The sequence below is a fragment of the Anolis carolinensis genome, chromosome 2 (assembly GCF_035594765.1).
Source record: "Anolis carolinensis isolate JA03-04 chromosome 2, rAnoCar3.1.pri, whole genome shotgun sequence".
NCBI classification, from domain to species: domain Eukaryota; kingdom Metazoa; phylum Chordata; class Lepidosauria; order Squamata; family Dactyloidae; genus Anolis; species Anolis carolinensis.
Genome location: NC_085842.1, coordinates 139980128 through 139994449, shown reverse-complemented (window position 1 = coordinate 139994449; position 14322 = coordinate 139980128). Strand labels below are relative to the sequence as shown.

At 37.7% G+C, this 14322-nt stretch overlaps 1 protein-coding gene across 2 annotated transcripts in view; it reads left to right on the top strand.

The window, feature by feature from the left end:
* LOC107982410 (myosin-1B) overlaps positions 1–14322 on the top strand; it is a 32083-nt gene that overhangs the window by 12505 nt on the left and 5256 nt on the right. For both annotated transcript variants that reach the window (XM_016991312.2, XM_016991311.2), the window contains exons 13-32: positions 383–501; positions 599–748; positions 2352–2522; positions 3856–4159; positions 5074–5135; positions 5690–5777; positions 5872–5989; positions 6452–6575; positions 6660–6796; positions 7649–7904; positions 8502–8744; positions 8850–9026; positions 9115–9260; positions 9356–9446; positions 9541–9930; positions 10937–11063; positions 12125–12243; positions 12665–12861; positions 13612–13795; positions 13880–14045. In XM_016991312.2, the coding sequence (XP_016846801.1) occupies positions 383–501; positions 599–748; positions 2352–2522; positions 3856–4159; positions 5074–5135; positions 5690–5777; positions 5872–5989; positions 6452–6575; positions 6660–6796; positions 7649–7904; positions 8502–8744; positions 8850–9026; positions 9115–9260; positions 9356–9446; positions 9541–9930; positions 10937–11063; positions 12125–12243; positions 12665–12861; positions 13612–13795; positions 13880–14045 (3369 nt within the window). The remainder of the gene's footprint in view (positions 1–382; positions 502–598; positions 749–2351; positions 2523–3855; positions 4160–5073; positions 5136–5689; positions 5778–5871; positions 5990–6451; positions 6576–6659; positions 6797–7648; positions 7905–8501; positions 8745–8849; positions 9027–9114; positions 9261–9355; positions 9447–9540; positions 9931–10936; positions 11064–12124; positions 12244–12664; positions 12862–13611; positions 13796–13879; positions 14046–14322) is intronic.

Here is a 14322-nt window from a genome sequence, read left to right as displayed (position 1 = left end):
TCTGGAAGAGAGAGAAAGGGAGAAAGGGAGGTGTAGTAATTTGGGGGGAAATGGTGTCTAAAATATATTTTGAAAAAACTCAGGGGTTGAGACTGCCCAGTTCAGTTTGGAGCTACAAGTAGAGGATTGGAATCCACATGTGCTCCTGCTCCAGGTACAAATACAGCCTTCAACCATTTTTTATCTGCCAATATTAAAATGCCAAAGAAAGTAGAGTAGATTTAAATTTAGTGTTTGGCTTATGTCAAACCTATGTAAGAACAAGTAAGTTATTTTACCTCCTATAAACCTGGGATTTGTGCCCTTTCCAATATGCATTGATAATCCCCTTCTAGCTTAAACAGTATACACTGGTTTCATAATTTCTCACCTTTGTTCTTAGTTGCTGACAAGGCAGCCTATCTCATGAACCTGAATTCAGCAGATCTGCTAAAAGCTCTGTGCTATCCCAGGGTCAAGGTCGGCAATGAATATGTCACCAAAGGTCAAACTGTCCAGCAGGTAATGATCTATGGAATAAAACCTGATGTGTCAATTAATCACAATAAATGTTTTCTGATCTCCTTTATATTATAGTTTTTGTACTTCTTTGTTTCAGGTGTACAACAATGTTGGTGCTTTGGCTAAAGCTGTCTTTGAGAAGATGTTCTTGTGGATGGTCGTTCGTATTAATCAGCAACTGGATACTAAGCAACCAAGACAGTATTTCATTGGAGTGCTGGACATTGCTGGCTTTGAGATTTTTGATGTAAGGAAATAAGGAAATGGAATCTTGGGTTCTCCACACTCCAGCTCCAATGCTTGGAGTTCATTTTTCTTCTGGGATCTTTCTTTCTGGGAGGTTAGCTCAGAGTAAGAGATGAGTCTCCACAAGTTTCAAATTCATTACAGAAAAAATGCTGAAGTGACAGAGGGTAACAAAATGTGTTAATCGAATGGTAAGGCATTACCATGCATACTGTATATATTAATGTATGAGTCAATCTCATGTATAAATCAAGGTTTTGAGGCCAAAATTATGGAATTGGTTTGAGCTGTGAATAAGTCAAGGATCATTCTGAGGAGAAGGGAAAGCTCCAATACCACCTCGGGAGATGAGTTGCCCCTGAGAGTCTCCAACCATTTTCCCACCCAGACATTAAAAAAGGCCAGAAGCTGTGTCACAGTAGAGAGTCAATAGGTTTGGTGATTTTGCCTTTTACAATTCAGAGAAGGAAATTGTTCCTTTTTTTTGATAAGAGTTAAGACACTGTGCTCATATTGAATAATAAATAAATATTGACCCATGGATATGTCAACCCAGGTTTTTTGGGTTGATGTTAAGACTACATTTTCTAGACTTATACATGAGATTATAAGGTATTTTCAAGAATCAGTTAGTACTTAAAACAGATCATACTACCAGACTCAAATCTAATAAAAGAGGAAAAAATTAACAGGTCTTGTAAATTAAATAATTAATTAATAGGTTTGGTTTTTTTAAAAAAATGTAGAATGTCCTGCATGAAGCTGATGGGGTACTTAAAATCTTCACGGCTGTATATATCTAGCATTTTCTTAAAATTTAATACAATCTCTATTTGCAGCATTCCTGTTTGCCTATGTAATCTGATCATTGCCCAACACGCATTTTGATGCCTCAAATCTTAGACCTGCTTCTGGATATATTTGACCTGCTGATTTAAAAAAATGGCATCAATGTTCCCCTATCAGCCCTAGTTTTTGAGATACAGAACAAATGCCATTTACCAGTTGCCATCTGATCACCCACAGAAAATCATGACAACCGTATCTAAGAAACTAGAGCTGATGCAATCTATCTACTGCAGTTTTCTGAATCAGCACCCCCAAATAACCTAAGGAACAGGTCTAAAAGCTAAGACACCAAGATTTTTTGGGGGGGGGGGGGGTTGGGCTGTGTTATGTTAGCTACCTAATTAATTTGAATATCTAATACATAGATGAAGGGAAATTGTACATTGAAATACCAATCAAAATAATATTTATTATTAAGTTTTTTTTAAAAAAAAAACTAGTGTTAAGATTGAGTGCTACTGATTTGTGTGTTTAAAAAAAATATTTTCTCACTTTATTTTTCTAGTTTAACAGCTTGGAGCAGCTCTGCATCAACTTCACCAATGAGAAACTGCAACAGTTTTTCAACCACCACATATATAGATTAGATTGACCCATACACATACGAAGACCACATATATTTTGTACCAGATTTCCCCAAAGTCCAGTTATTGTGTGAAACAGATTACAGATTTTCTATGAAAGGCATCTTTAAGGGTACTGAAATAATAACATTGGGTGGACATTTACTAAAAATGCATCTTCTTTTCCTGTAGTACAACAGCTTAGAGCAGCTGTGTATCAACTTCACCAATGAGAAACTGCAACAGTTTTTCAACCACCACATGTTTGTGCTGGAGCAAGAGGAGTACAAGAAAGAAGGAATTGAATGGGAGTTCATTGACTTTGGAATGGACTTGGCTGCCTGCATTGAACTCATTGAGAAGGTATCCATAAACAAAGTGTTAATCTTGCATACCATTTAATCCAATTGCTTGTGCTTTAACAATGAAAGAACTGAATTTTCTCCATATCAGATACATATGCAGTAATAAATAGTTAGCCAACAATACTTTGGGTGGATATAACAAAGGCAAATAGTCTGAAGTAAGTACTAATGGAATCCCAATTACCTCTAAGTAAATATGTCTACACATGTTTTAAAATGTAAATGCCAACATAAAATGTGTACTGGTTGAGATAATAATAATAATAATAATAATAATAATAATAATAATAATAATAATAATAATATTTCTTACCCACCTCTCCTTGTGGCTTGAGGAGGGTTACAGCATAATTAAAATACATAAGCATTGTAAAAATTCTATAAATACACATATTGAAATCTATTTCTATAAAAAATTCTGAATTCTCTCCTAAAAAGCATACCATATTTGACTTATAAGATGTAACCTATTACTCTCTCATATATTTTGTTGAATGTTGCAATTTGCCACCTTGATTAGCATTTTAATGGCCCACAGTTTCAAGGCCTGGCTCGTAGCTGCCTGGGGGAATCCTTTTCCGGGAGGTGTTAGCTGGCCCTGATTGATTCTTGTCTGGAGTTCCCCTGTTTTTTTAGTCCTGCTCATTATTTACTGTTCTGATTTTAGATTTTTTTAAATACTGGTAGCCAGATTTTGTTCATTTTCATCGTTTCCTTCTTTCTGTTGAAATTGTCCACCTGTTTGTGGATTTTAATGGCTTTTTTGTGTAGCCTGACAGTGGTTGTTAGAGTGGTCCAACTTTTCTGTGTTCTCAAATAATATGCTATGCCCAGGTTGGTTCATCAGGTGCTCTGCTATGGCTGACTTCTCTGGTTGAGTTAGTCTGCTCTGCAGTTCCTTTCATGCTCCTTGATTTGTGTTTGGGTGCTATGTTTGGTGGTCCCTATGTAGACTTGTCCACAGTTGTATGGTATACGGTAGACTCCTTCAGAGGCGAGAAGATCCCTCTTGTTCTTTGCTGAATGTAACATTTGTTGGATTTTCTTCGTGGATCTGAAGATTGTTTGTATGTTGTGTTTCTTCATCAGCTTCCCTATGCAGTCAGTGGTTCTCTCAATGTAAGAACATCCACCCAGGGAACGTGTTCTTACCATACATCAAGGGAACCACTGACCGCAGAGAAGTCAGCAAAGAGCCACCCTCTCAGACTACTAACTCAACACTTGGTCCCACATCCACGTCTTTAGCCTTTTCCTGAAGATCAGGAGGGAGGGGGCTGTACAATAGCTACTGTTGTGATATTTATTTAAAACTATGTATTTATTCCTAGCCCATGGGCATTTTCTCCATCCTGGAAGAAGAGTGCATGTTCCCCAAGGCAACAGACACTTCTTTCAAGAACAAGCTCTATGACCAGCATCTTGGCAAGAGCAACAACTTCCAGAAACCCAAGCCTGCCAAAGGCAAGGCTGAGGCCCACTTTGCCCTGGTGCACTATGCTGGCACTGTGGACTACAACATCAGTGGCTGGCTGGACAAGAACAAGGACCCCCTCAATGAAACAGTTGTGGGGCTGTATCAGAAGTCTTCAATGAAGGTTTTGGCTTTACTGTTTGCTGATCGTCCTGCAGAAGGTAATTTTTTAATCACAGCTCTATATAGAAGCAAAGTCCATCAGCCGTCACAGCCCTTTAATGGGAATGCTGGCACAGTGCACTCAAGTGACCGAATTTACAATTGATCCAGCAGAACAATTAACTAGTTGTCCTTTTTTCATGCTCTGAGAGTTCACCCAGAAACTCTGTGGATTTTGTCTGGACTTCACTCTAACACATCAAGATTACCATCAAGGCAACAGGGCAAGATGATATATGAAAAATCTCACCATCCACTTTGAGTTTTTCACTAGTAAAAATTATAACAACAATAAGGGAAGATGTACCTATATTTGCATTTTACCCAACCAATGGGACTATAGTTGTATTTTATTCACCCATGCCTTGTTTACTTATACAAGCCCTTTGGAAGGTAGCACATTTTCATTCCGAATCTGCACTTTCCAGCACAGTAGTAGTTAAACAGAATAGAAAGAGATTATTTTTTGAATGGAAGAGTAAAGACTTTAAAGTTGGGAATAATTTCCTTTATTGGCTGAAGATCAGAGAATGGCTCAGGCTCTAGATATGAAATGTGAAGCACAACATACTTTACACAGTTTAAATCTTGGTAATTATTGTAATATGGTTTATGATATAAAACCATATACTCCATTCTGTCAAGTCTTATAACTTTTATTATGCAGCACACTCAAGCCATGCTTCAGGATAACCCTGTTGCTAATACTGTAAATGATTATTTACAGTTCAGATCCAGAGATGTAATGTAATGTTCTCCCATAAGAATACCTAACAATCTTCTGTAATCTGACTAAATATTATGTACTCTATTTCACATTGTACATATCAAGAAATATTGTTTATGTGGGAGAATAACATGTAAGACCCTGTATGTATATGTTTTAATTGCAACATTTCCTTTTATTTTTCAGAGGGGAAGAAAGCTGCAAAAAAGAAGGGTTCTTCTTTCCAGACGGTGTCTGCTCTTTTCAGGGTACAGTGAAATCTTCACTTTGGATGTTCTATCCATACAAACTCAGTAGAGCTACTGGGATATACATCATGGGGGAGGACTGGATTTTGGTACAGAACATGTGTTTCATATGCAAAAGGTCCCATTTTCAATCGCTGGCATCTTCAGAGTCATCTTGGAAAAGCCATGGGGAGGCACCACCCATCAGTGTACAGTACATAATATACTCATCTAGATAGACCAGTTTGTTTAGACTGAGTTAAATACAGCCGATTAAAGGTATAGATAAGGAGCCCCGGTAGCGAAGTGTGTTAAAACCCCCAGAGTCAGACATAACTGGACTTAACATCAGGGGAAACCTTTACCTTTACTAAAGGTATAGATAAATTTGGTTTTAAAATGCTACCAGGGTATTCAGGTCAAGTCTTAGATCATGCCAAAAGTATACTTTTGTGAACTTGATTCTTTCATATCTTGATTCTTCCATATCTTCCTGTTACATAATAAAAATTAGGGACTCATTTTTCTTGAAATACAACTATCTGTAAAGCAGACATTATTTTCTAATCCTACAGGAGAATTTAAACAAGCTAATGACCAATCTGAAAAGCACTCACCCACATTTTGTGCGTTGCCTCATCCCCAACGAAACTAAAACCCCAGGTGAGATAAAGAATCACATTTCCATTTTAAAAATACAAATATCAGACACCCATAGTGTGCTTTGTGGTAACTATATTTTCTCTGATTTTCTAAGGTGCCATGGAACATGAGCTTGTATTGCACCAACTTAGGTGTAATGGAGTGCTGGAAGGTATCCGAATTTGCAGAAAGGGATTCCCTAGCAGGATCATTTATGGTGATTTCAAACAGAGGTTAGCAAGGCCTCGTCATCTGAACATATTCTAGTTATCTTTATTATCTCCCTTCCGCCATCTAATACCTTGAATACTATTTCTGATTCTGTATCATAAAATTTTGTTTGGGAAGAATTTCAAACAGGAATAGTGTAGCATTTAAGAATGTAAAGTGAAGAATAGTGGAACTGGATCAGAAGTAACAGCAAGAATTTCTCATTCCAGTCTTGAGCAAATTCAACAGCTGTGTGGGTTAATAACCCCTGCAAAAGCAGTTGTTTAAAGTTGAGAATAACTCTCTTTGAAGCCTGTTATATTTTGCCACTCTTCCTATTTTAGGTAATTAGTCTATGGCGGTATTCCTTCAGCATTTATTGACAGATTCTGCAGCAGATGTGTTATTGGTCTAATTCAATAGAGTTCTTCTTATAATCATAACTCCAAATGACATGTATTCCCACCTTTTGATTTCTCTAACAGATACAGAGTACTAAATGCTAGTGCTATCCCGGAGGGGCAGTTCATGGATAGCAAGAAGGCTTCTGAGAAGCTTCTTGCGTCCATTGATGTTGACCACAGTCAGTATAAATTTGGCCACACCAAGGTAAAATTACTCTCTATCATAATAATGCAACATTTAAATTTGTTGAATGAGTAGTCAGTACTTTATCACATTTTATTTTTCCAGGTGTTCTTCAAAGCTGGGCTTTTGGGTACTCTGGAGGAGATGAGAGATGACAAACTGGCCCAATTGATTACACATACTCAGGCCGTGTGTCGTGGTTACTTATCAAGATTGGAGTTCCAGAAAATGATGGAACGAAGGTAACTGAACTCATAACACAATGTAACATGATTTTTGTTCCTGGCTTATAAATGTCCTTTCCTAATTGGTTTTATCATTAAAAACATGGAAAAAATGTATTAAACTGCAAAAATGTAGTTTTTGCTGAACATCCTGCAGTACATTTTTTTTATAATTTTTCAATGAATATCTCATAGAGTCTCAGCCAATTCAACATAGTTTGTGGAAGTCACTAAAATGAAGTATAACTACTACTTTCAAAGTAGTCATACAGGAAATAACACTTTCAAATCAGGAACAGGAAAAAAATTCAAATTTTGTTACATAGTGTAATCACATTAACAAACACAACTGACTGTAATATAAAATACAGAACTAGCAAGCACAATTGACTATAATATAAAATACAGAACTGTTTTCCATCACGTGCACCAGTAACAGGTAGACATCTCAACTTCTTGGGTACTGTATCTACATAATACAGTAGCGAACATACATTTTTCACATCAATGCCCCATTTCATACATACATGTAAAATGTTTTAGAAGTATGAAGTGCTATAAAATGTAGTATTTGATAAGTCCACTCACATCAATTTCTCCTCTATTACTGTTACTATATGGACTGTAAACACTATATGATGAGATCTATGCCAAGAATGCAAAATGAGGATTGAGCCTGAAAATAATGTTACTGAAAGATGCTTATTGGACATAAATCTTCCTATTTTCATGTGTATTGCCACACAACCCCCCTTTACCTGTTAAAAAATTAACCAGAGTTGAGTACAGCAACAAAAAGTTTAGAGAAGATTGAAGAAACTCTTATCACACTGAGTTTATTCTTAATCTAATTATTCTCTTACCATCCAGAGAGTCTATCTTTTCTATTCAGTACAATATCCGCTCATTCATGAATGTCAAACACTGGCCATGGATGAAGCTGTACTTCAAAATAAAGCCTCTGCTGAAGAGTGCTGAGTCAGAAAAGGAAATGGCCAACATGAAAGAAGAGTTTGAGAAAACAAAAGAAGACCTTGCAAAATCAGAGGCCAAACGGAAGGAACTTGAAGAAAAAATGGTGTCCCTGATGCAAGAGAAGAATGACTTGCAGCTCCAAGTCCAGTCTGTAAGCAGTGACATCAAAGTTTTGCTATATTAGCCTTATGTGTGATATAATTTGGTTTGAGAACATAAAAAACAGCACACAATATTTCACCAAAATTGTCTGACCTTAATTAGACTGCCCCAGATATAATTCCATATAACAAATCTGAAAATCAATATTGGTAACAGTATACCAATGAGGTTTGAGGTAATTCATTTACTAGGCTTATTAGTCCAAATGGCAATAAAAATGTGCACAGATTATTTGAATATAGATTTTCATGTTTATGACAAAGCTACTTTATGCTTTTATACAATACAACTCTTATATTTTTAACAAATTATACAGTTGTAGACAAATAATGTACTGCCATATGTAATGCATTGTAACTTTCTTATGTAGTGTATAAAAACAACAAATGAGTAAGATCCCCATTTATCCACAAATTAAATATTTTACATATTCAATACTAAGAGCTGATTCAAGGGCATGTTCCTTGGTATAACTAGATTGATTCCCTCCTGCTGAAATAAATGGCTTCAAGCACTGAATTCTGACTGACTGACCTTTCAATCAGAAAATAATCTTATGTTCTATTGCATACCTTTTCACTTTTAGGAAGCTGATGGCTTGGCAGATGCTGAGGAGAGATGTGATCAGTTGATTAAGGCCAAAATTCAGCTGGAAGCTAAAATTAAGGAGCTGACTGAAAGGGCAGAAGATGAAGAGGAAATGAATGCTGAGTTGACAGCCAAAAAGAGGAAACTAGAAGATGAATGCTCAGAGCTGAAGAAAGACATTGATGATCTTGAGCTAACACTGGCTAAAGTTGAAAAGGAAAAACATGCTACAGAAAACAAGGTACTAAACCAAATCAACTGGTCAAACAGTCAAAATGTTGTATTGACATTGTATGGTGTGATGATATCTCACCAAGATGTATTATCTTCCTGTTATTTCTAAAAGGTGAAAAATCTCACTGAGGAGATGGCAATCTTGGATGAGACAATTGCCAAGCTGACCAAGGAGAAGAAAGCCCTCCAAGAGGCCCATCAACAGACCCTGGATGACCTGCAGGCAGAGGAAGACAAAGTGAATACTCTGACCAAAGCCAAGACCAAGCTGGAACAGCAAGTGGATGATGTAAGCACAAGGAGAACACAGAGAAGCAGAACTCTGAGGTGAAAATAGTGTTGTCATGGCAGGATCTTAATGAACGCTTTCTCTTCAGCTTGAGGGGTCCCTGGAGCAAGAGAAGAAGCTTCGTATGGACCTTGAAAGAGCCAAGAGGAAGCTTGAAGGGGATCTGAAGCTGTCCCAGGAATCCTTAATGGATTTGGAAAATGATAAGCAGCAGCTGGATGAGAAGCTTAAGAAGTGAGTAAAGTTTTTCCAGGAAATGATCTTTTGAGGTTTTTATGCCAAACATTGTTCATAGATTAGGAAGTTAATACTTCATGTTTGTGACATAGGAAAGACTTTGAAATCAGCCAGATCCAAAGCAAAATTGAAGATGAACAGGCCTTGGGCTCCCAGCTTCAGAAGAAAATCAAGGAGTTGCAGGTAAATTAATCTGACACTGCCTCCCTTTTTCCTGGGGCAATTAATTCTCCTGGAACATGTTGCTGAATATGTCTGGTTGCTCCTTTTTCTCTAGGCCCGTATTGAAGAACTGGAGGAAGAGATTGAGGCTGAGCGGGCATCTCGGGCCAAAGCAGAAAAGCAACGGTCTGATCTCTCCAGGGAACTTGAAGAGATCAGTGAGCGTCTGGAGGAAGCTGGCGGGGCAACAGCAGCCCAGATTGAAATGAACAAGAAACGTGAGGCAGAATTCCAGAAAATGCGTCGGGACCTTGAAGAGGCCACCCTGCAACATGAAGCTACGTCAGCTGCCCTCCGCAAGAAGCATGCAGACAGTACAGCTGAACTTGGGGAGCAAATTGATAACCTACAACGTGTCAAACAGAAGCTGGAGAAGGAAAAGAGTGAGCTGAAGATGGAGATTGATGACCTTGCTAGCAACATGGAAACTGTGTCAAAGGCTAAGGTAAACATACCAGATGATACCTTGGTTTTTTATTTGGTAGATGAAGTGACACTAATGTTAAGTACAGAAAGATATATACAAACCAAATAAAATACACAGTGCAGTTGACAACATTCTAATCAGAATATCAAGTTCTAAATTGCAAACACATGTTTAACTGATATCTTTAAGATTTTAGATAGCCGTACAGCTGTCTCCCTCTCGCCATAGCTTCTGATAAACATACCTATTCTGCCCAGTGGTGGTATTTTACAATGGACTATCAGTTTTATTCATTTGTACTCTGTTTTTAATCTTGTTTTTTGAAAATTATTAACAAGTATTCTGTAAATATTTCTGAAAACAAATCAGTCCAGACAAACTTGTTAATTTAGACCCATTCTTTGTACAAATTGGCTGTGTTCAGGTAACACAAATATTTAGGTAAAGGATGAATCCTGACTGTGATTGCCTTATTGGTGCACACTATGTGTTAGCACTAGAAGCAAGTAAAGAAATGTGTCTAGGTTATTGTAGTCTTTGAGTGCTTTCGCTTCTTTTGCAAATAAGGAAAGAAAAATAAGACAAGATCAATTCTAGAATTGTTCTTTTTGTTGAGACAAACCAAAAAGGGGAAGGTGCAGTGTGCAGAAGACATAACAAACCACAGAGTAAGATGCCGTATTTGTTAGTTGCCTTTATTATAAATGGAATATCAGGACTGCATTCACTAGTATGCTGCCCACATTATGTGTCATCCAGACTCACCTATCTCCCCACCTTGAAAGCTTTCTTTCTCTATTTTAACTCTAGTATGCTACTGCAGGAGAAAGAGATCAGGAATTGTCAGTCTCAAACTATCATTACAGAAATATTTTCAAAGAGTAGCTAGATGTTATAGCAGAAATACCACGAAGAAGCCAAACAAAAGTCTGTGTGTATTTTAAAGTTAGTATCCTTCTGTAAATTCAAAATAATTCCAGTATATTTAATATTCAATTCTTCCTTTTGGACATTTCACCTATAGGCAAATCTTGAGAAATTGTGCCGCACTTTAGAGGATCAGCTCAGTGAAATCAAAACGAAGGAAGAAGAGCACCAGCGCACTATTAATGACCTGACTGCTCAAAGAGCTCGTCTCCAGACAGAAACAGGTAAGATACTACAGCAAATAATTTCATAAATCATAAAGACTCTCATATTTAAGGGTCAAACAAGGCCCAGTTTTACCAGATATATCCAAACGACGACTCCGGTAAAACCGAATTAATTTGGGACAAAACAGGAAAACTCTGCTTTGTCCTGAATTAATTAGGACCTGGATTAGACTTGGGTCTTCCTGAAAGACCTGGGTCTAATCCAGTATGGGCCCATGGGGACTCTGGGCTGAATTGCTCCTCACCCACCCCCTTCACCTGGCACATCATTTCTATGCACCAGGAGGCCTCCAGCAGCACGTTAATGGTGGCTGGGTAAGTTATTTTATTTTTAAAGGGTTTCAAAAGGTTTTTTGGAGTGAGGGTCAAGGTATCCGTGTGTTCTTCTGGAAGTTTCCGGGAGAGCATCTAGACACCCACTACTGAAAACATAGGTCTTGTGTCCTGGTGTGTGGACAGAAGGCCACCCTGGCCTGGGTTTTTACGCCCAGGTCAGGCAGACTTCTTCCCTATGTGGAACTAGCCTGAGTTAATCAGCACTCATGGAGATTGCTAGAAGCTGGATAAATGCAGTTTCTGGTTGCTTGTGTGTTACTATTAAAATAGGACTAATACTATACCCCTTACTATATCAAACCATAAACTCTCTATTGACTTGATATTAATATAAAAAAGCAATTGAAATCAAATTAAGACAAACTCAATGTAACAAATTTTATTTTATTATACATGTATTTTAATTTTTATTTAAAGTATTTTTTCTTAATTTTTTTCCAGTTACTTAAGAGTTTTGTTTGCTCGTGTTCCAGTTAACTGAGAATGCACTGTACTTGTTACTTTGCCATAATCAAATTATGACTATTCACTATATTTGTATTATTTGATTAAATTAAGGATGTTTTTCATTTTCCTAAGGCTTTTGAGCCATGCAACCTGATCCTAATCTTATTTAGACATAAACGCCATTTATTTAACCAGGAATTGCTTTAACAAAATGCATATTTTAAAAATAAAGTGTAAATTTTGATTATCATTTCAATTGATTCTCTCTTCCTCAGGTGAATTTTCACGTCAAGTAGAGGAAAAAGATTCATTGATTTCTCAGCTGACAAGAGGAAAACAAGCATTTACTCAGCAGATTGAGGAACTTAAGAGACAGCTTGAGGAAGAGATAAAGGTCAGGATTTAAACAATTACATTTTTAAAATTATTATCTGAACAAATTACTACTTTTTTTGATATGGGAAAAATACTCTGGGCTTTGAAAGAAGCATGGCTTGAATATCTATTATGATTGCTTTGAAGCATAAAGTTACTATACAGATGCTTTATTTCCCAGACTAAATTTTCCAGGCCCTTCATCCTTATTGGAGAGTCCTGGAGAATTTTATGTATGATCTAATTATGGCCCCCTGGACAATATTTTTCTTTTAGGCAAAAAAGGCATCTACTCACCAGTCTTAAAAAGTTAAACCTAAATTGGGTATAGGATTACAGGATTACAGTCTAAGTATTATTACTGTTAAATATTTGGCTCCAATTCTGAAATTTGTTATACAACTTGAGTTTCTTAGTCAACTGTTCTTTCACTTGTCCAGGCTAAGAATGCATTGGCCCATGGCTTGCAATCTGCTCGCCATGACTGCGACTTGCTCCGAGAGCAATATGAAGAGGAGCAAGAAGCCAAGGCTGAGCTCCAACGTGCCATGTCCAAGGCAAACAGTGAAGTCGCCCAGTGGAGGACCAAATATGAGACTGATGCCATTCAGCGCACTGAGGAACTTGAAGAAGCCAAGTATGTACAAAACTGGTGAAAGAGAGAGGAGGGAGGGAGCTTGAAAAATTAGACATGAAAAAAAAAACATTTAAATGAAAAAAGTTTCTGTATTTGACAGAGAATATGTGAGGAGGTGGTAGTGGAGAATACTGTTAAAGTCAGTGAAGAAGAATAATTCACATACTGATTTTGCCCTCTGTTAACACACTGGTGGCGCAGTGTGTTAAAGTGCTGAGCTGCTGAACTTGTGGACCAAAAGGTCCCAGGTTCAAATCTCGGGAGCGGAATGAGTGCCCGCTGTTAGCCCCAGCTCCTGCCAACCTAGCAGTTCAAAAACATGCAAATGTGAGTAGATCAATAGGTACCGCTCCGGCAGGAAGGTAACGGCGCTCCATGCAGTCATGCCGGCCACATGACCTTGGAGGTGTCTATGGACAATGCCGGCTCTTCAGCTTAGAAATGGAGATCAGCACCAACCCCCAGAGTCAGTCACAACTGGACTTAACGTCAGGGGAAACCTTTACCTTTTTACCTTAGTGCAGCACATAAATTTCTTTGCATTCCAATGTATTAACATCAAAGGGCTGATGATAATGTCTTGGAAAGAGCATGTTCCCAAAGTTCCTTCAACATTTTCAAACTGTAGGTAATATTAAGTAGCCATGATAAAGAATGGTTGTGTGTTCTCATTACAACTCACAATGGATGACACTTGAGCAGTTGTATACATTTGAATCCCCAATAAGTGCTACAATTTCATTTCACCAGGAAAAAGCTTGCCCAGCGTCTGCAAGATGCCGAGGAACATGTAGAAGCTGTGAATTCCAAATGTGCTTCCCTTGAAAAGACAAAACAGAGGTTGCAGAATGAAGTGGAGGACCTGATGATTGATGTAGAAAGATCCAATGCAGCCTGTGCAGCTCTAGATAAGAAACAGAAGAACTTTGATAAGGTATTTTTGGCAACAGCAACAATGATTAGTAAATGTTACATAAAGGCCTCAGAGCAAATAAAGTAATTATTTGATAAATTACAGATTCTGGCAGACTGGAAACAGAAATTTGAGGAAACTCAGTCTGAATTAGAAGCTTCACAGAAGGAGTCTCGCTCACTCAGCACAGAGCTCTTTAAGATGAAGAATTCTTATGAGGAATCCTTGGATCACCTGGAAACTTTGAAGCGCGAGAACAAGAATCTTCAACGTAGGTCCAACTGCAAATTGAGTCTTCCTTATCCAAAATACTTGAGAAGGAGGGGATATCTGTATTTGCGTATACATAGTGAATGAGGTAAAGGAGCGGGGTTCCTCAAGGAACTCTTGTTCTACCACTGCCAGAACTTTGACAGGGAAAACAGAAAAGGGAAAAGAGGGGAAAGAACTCAACCTACACAAGATTTCACAAAAAAGCAGATGCCCCAGATGCTTAATGCCTTTCAGCACACTTTCTGCCCTTTTAGCAAAGTAGCCAGGAAAAGATG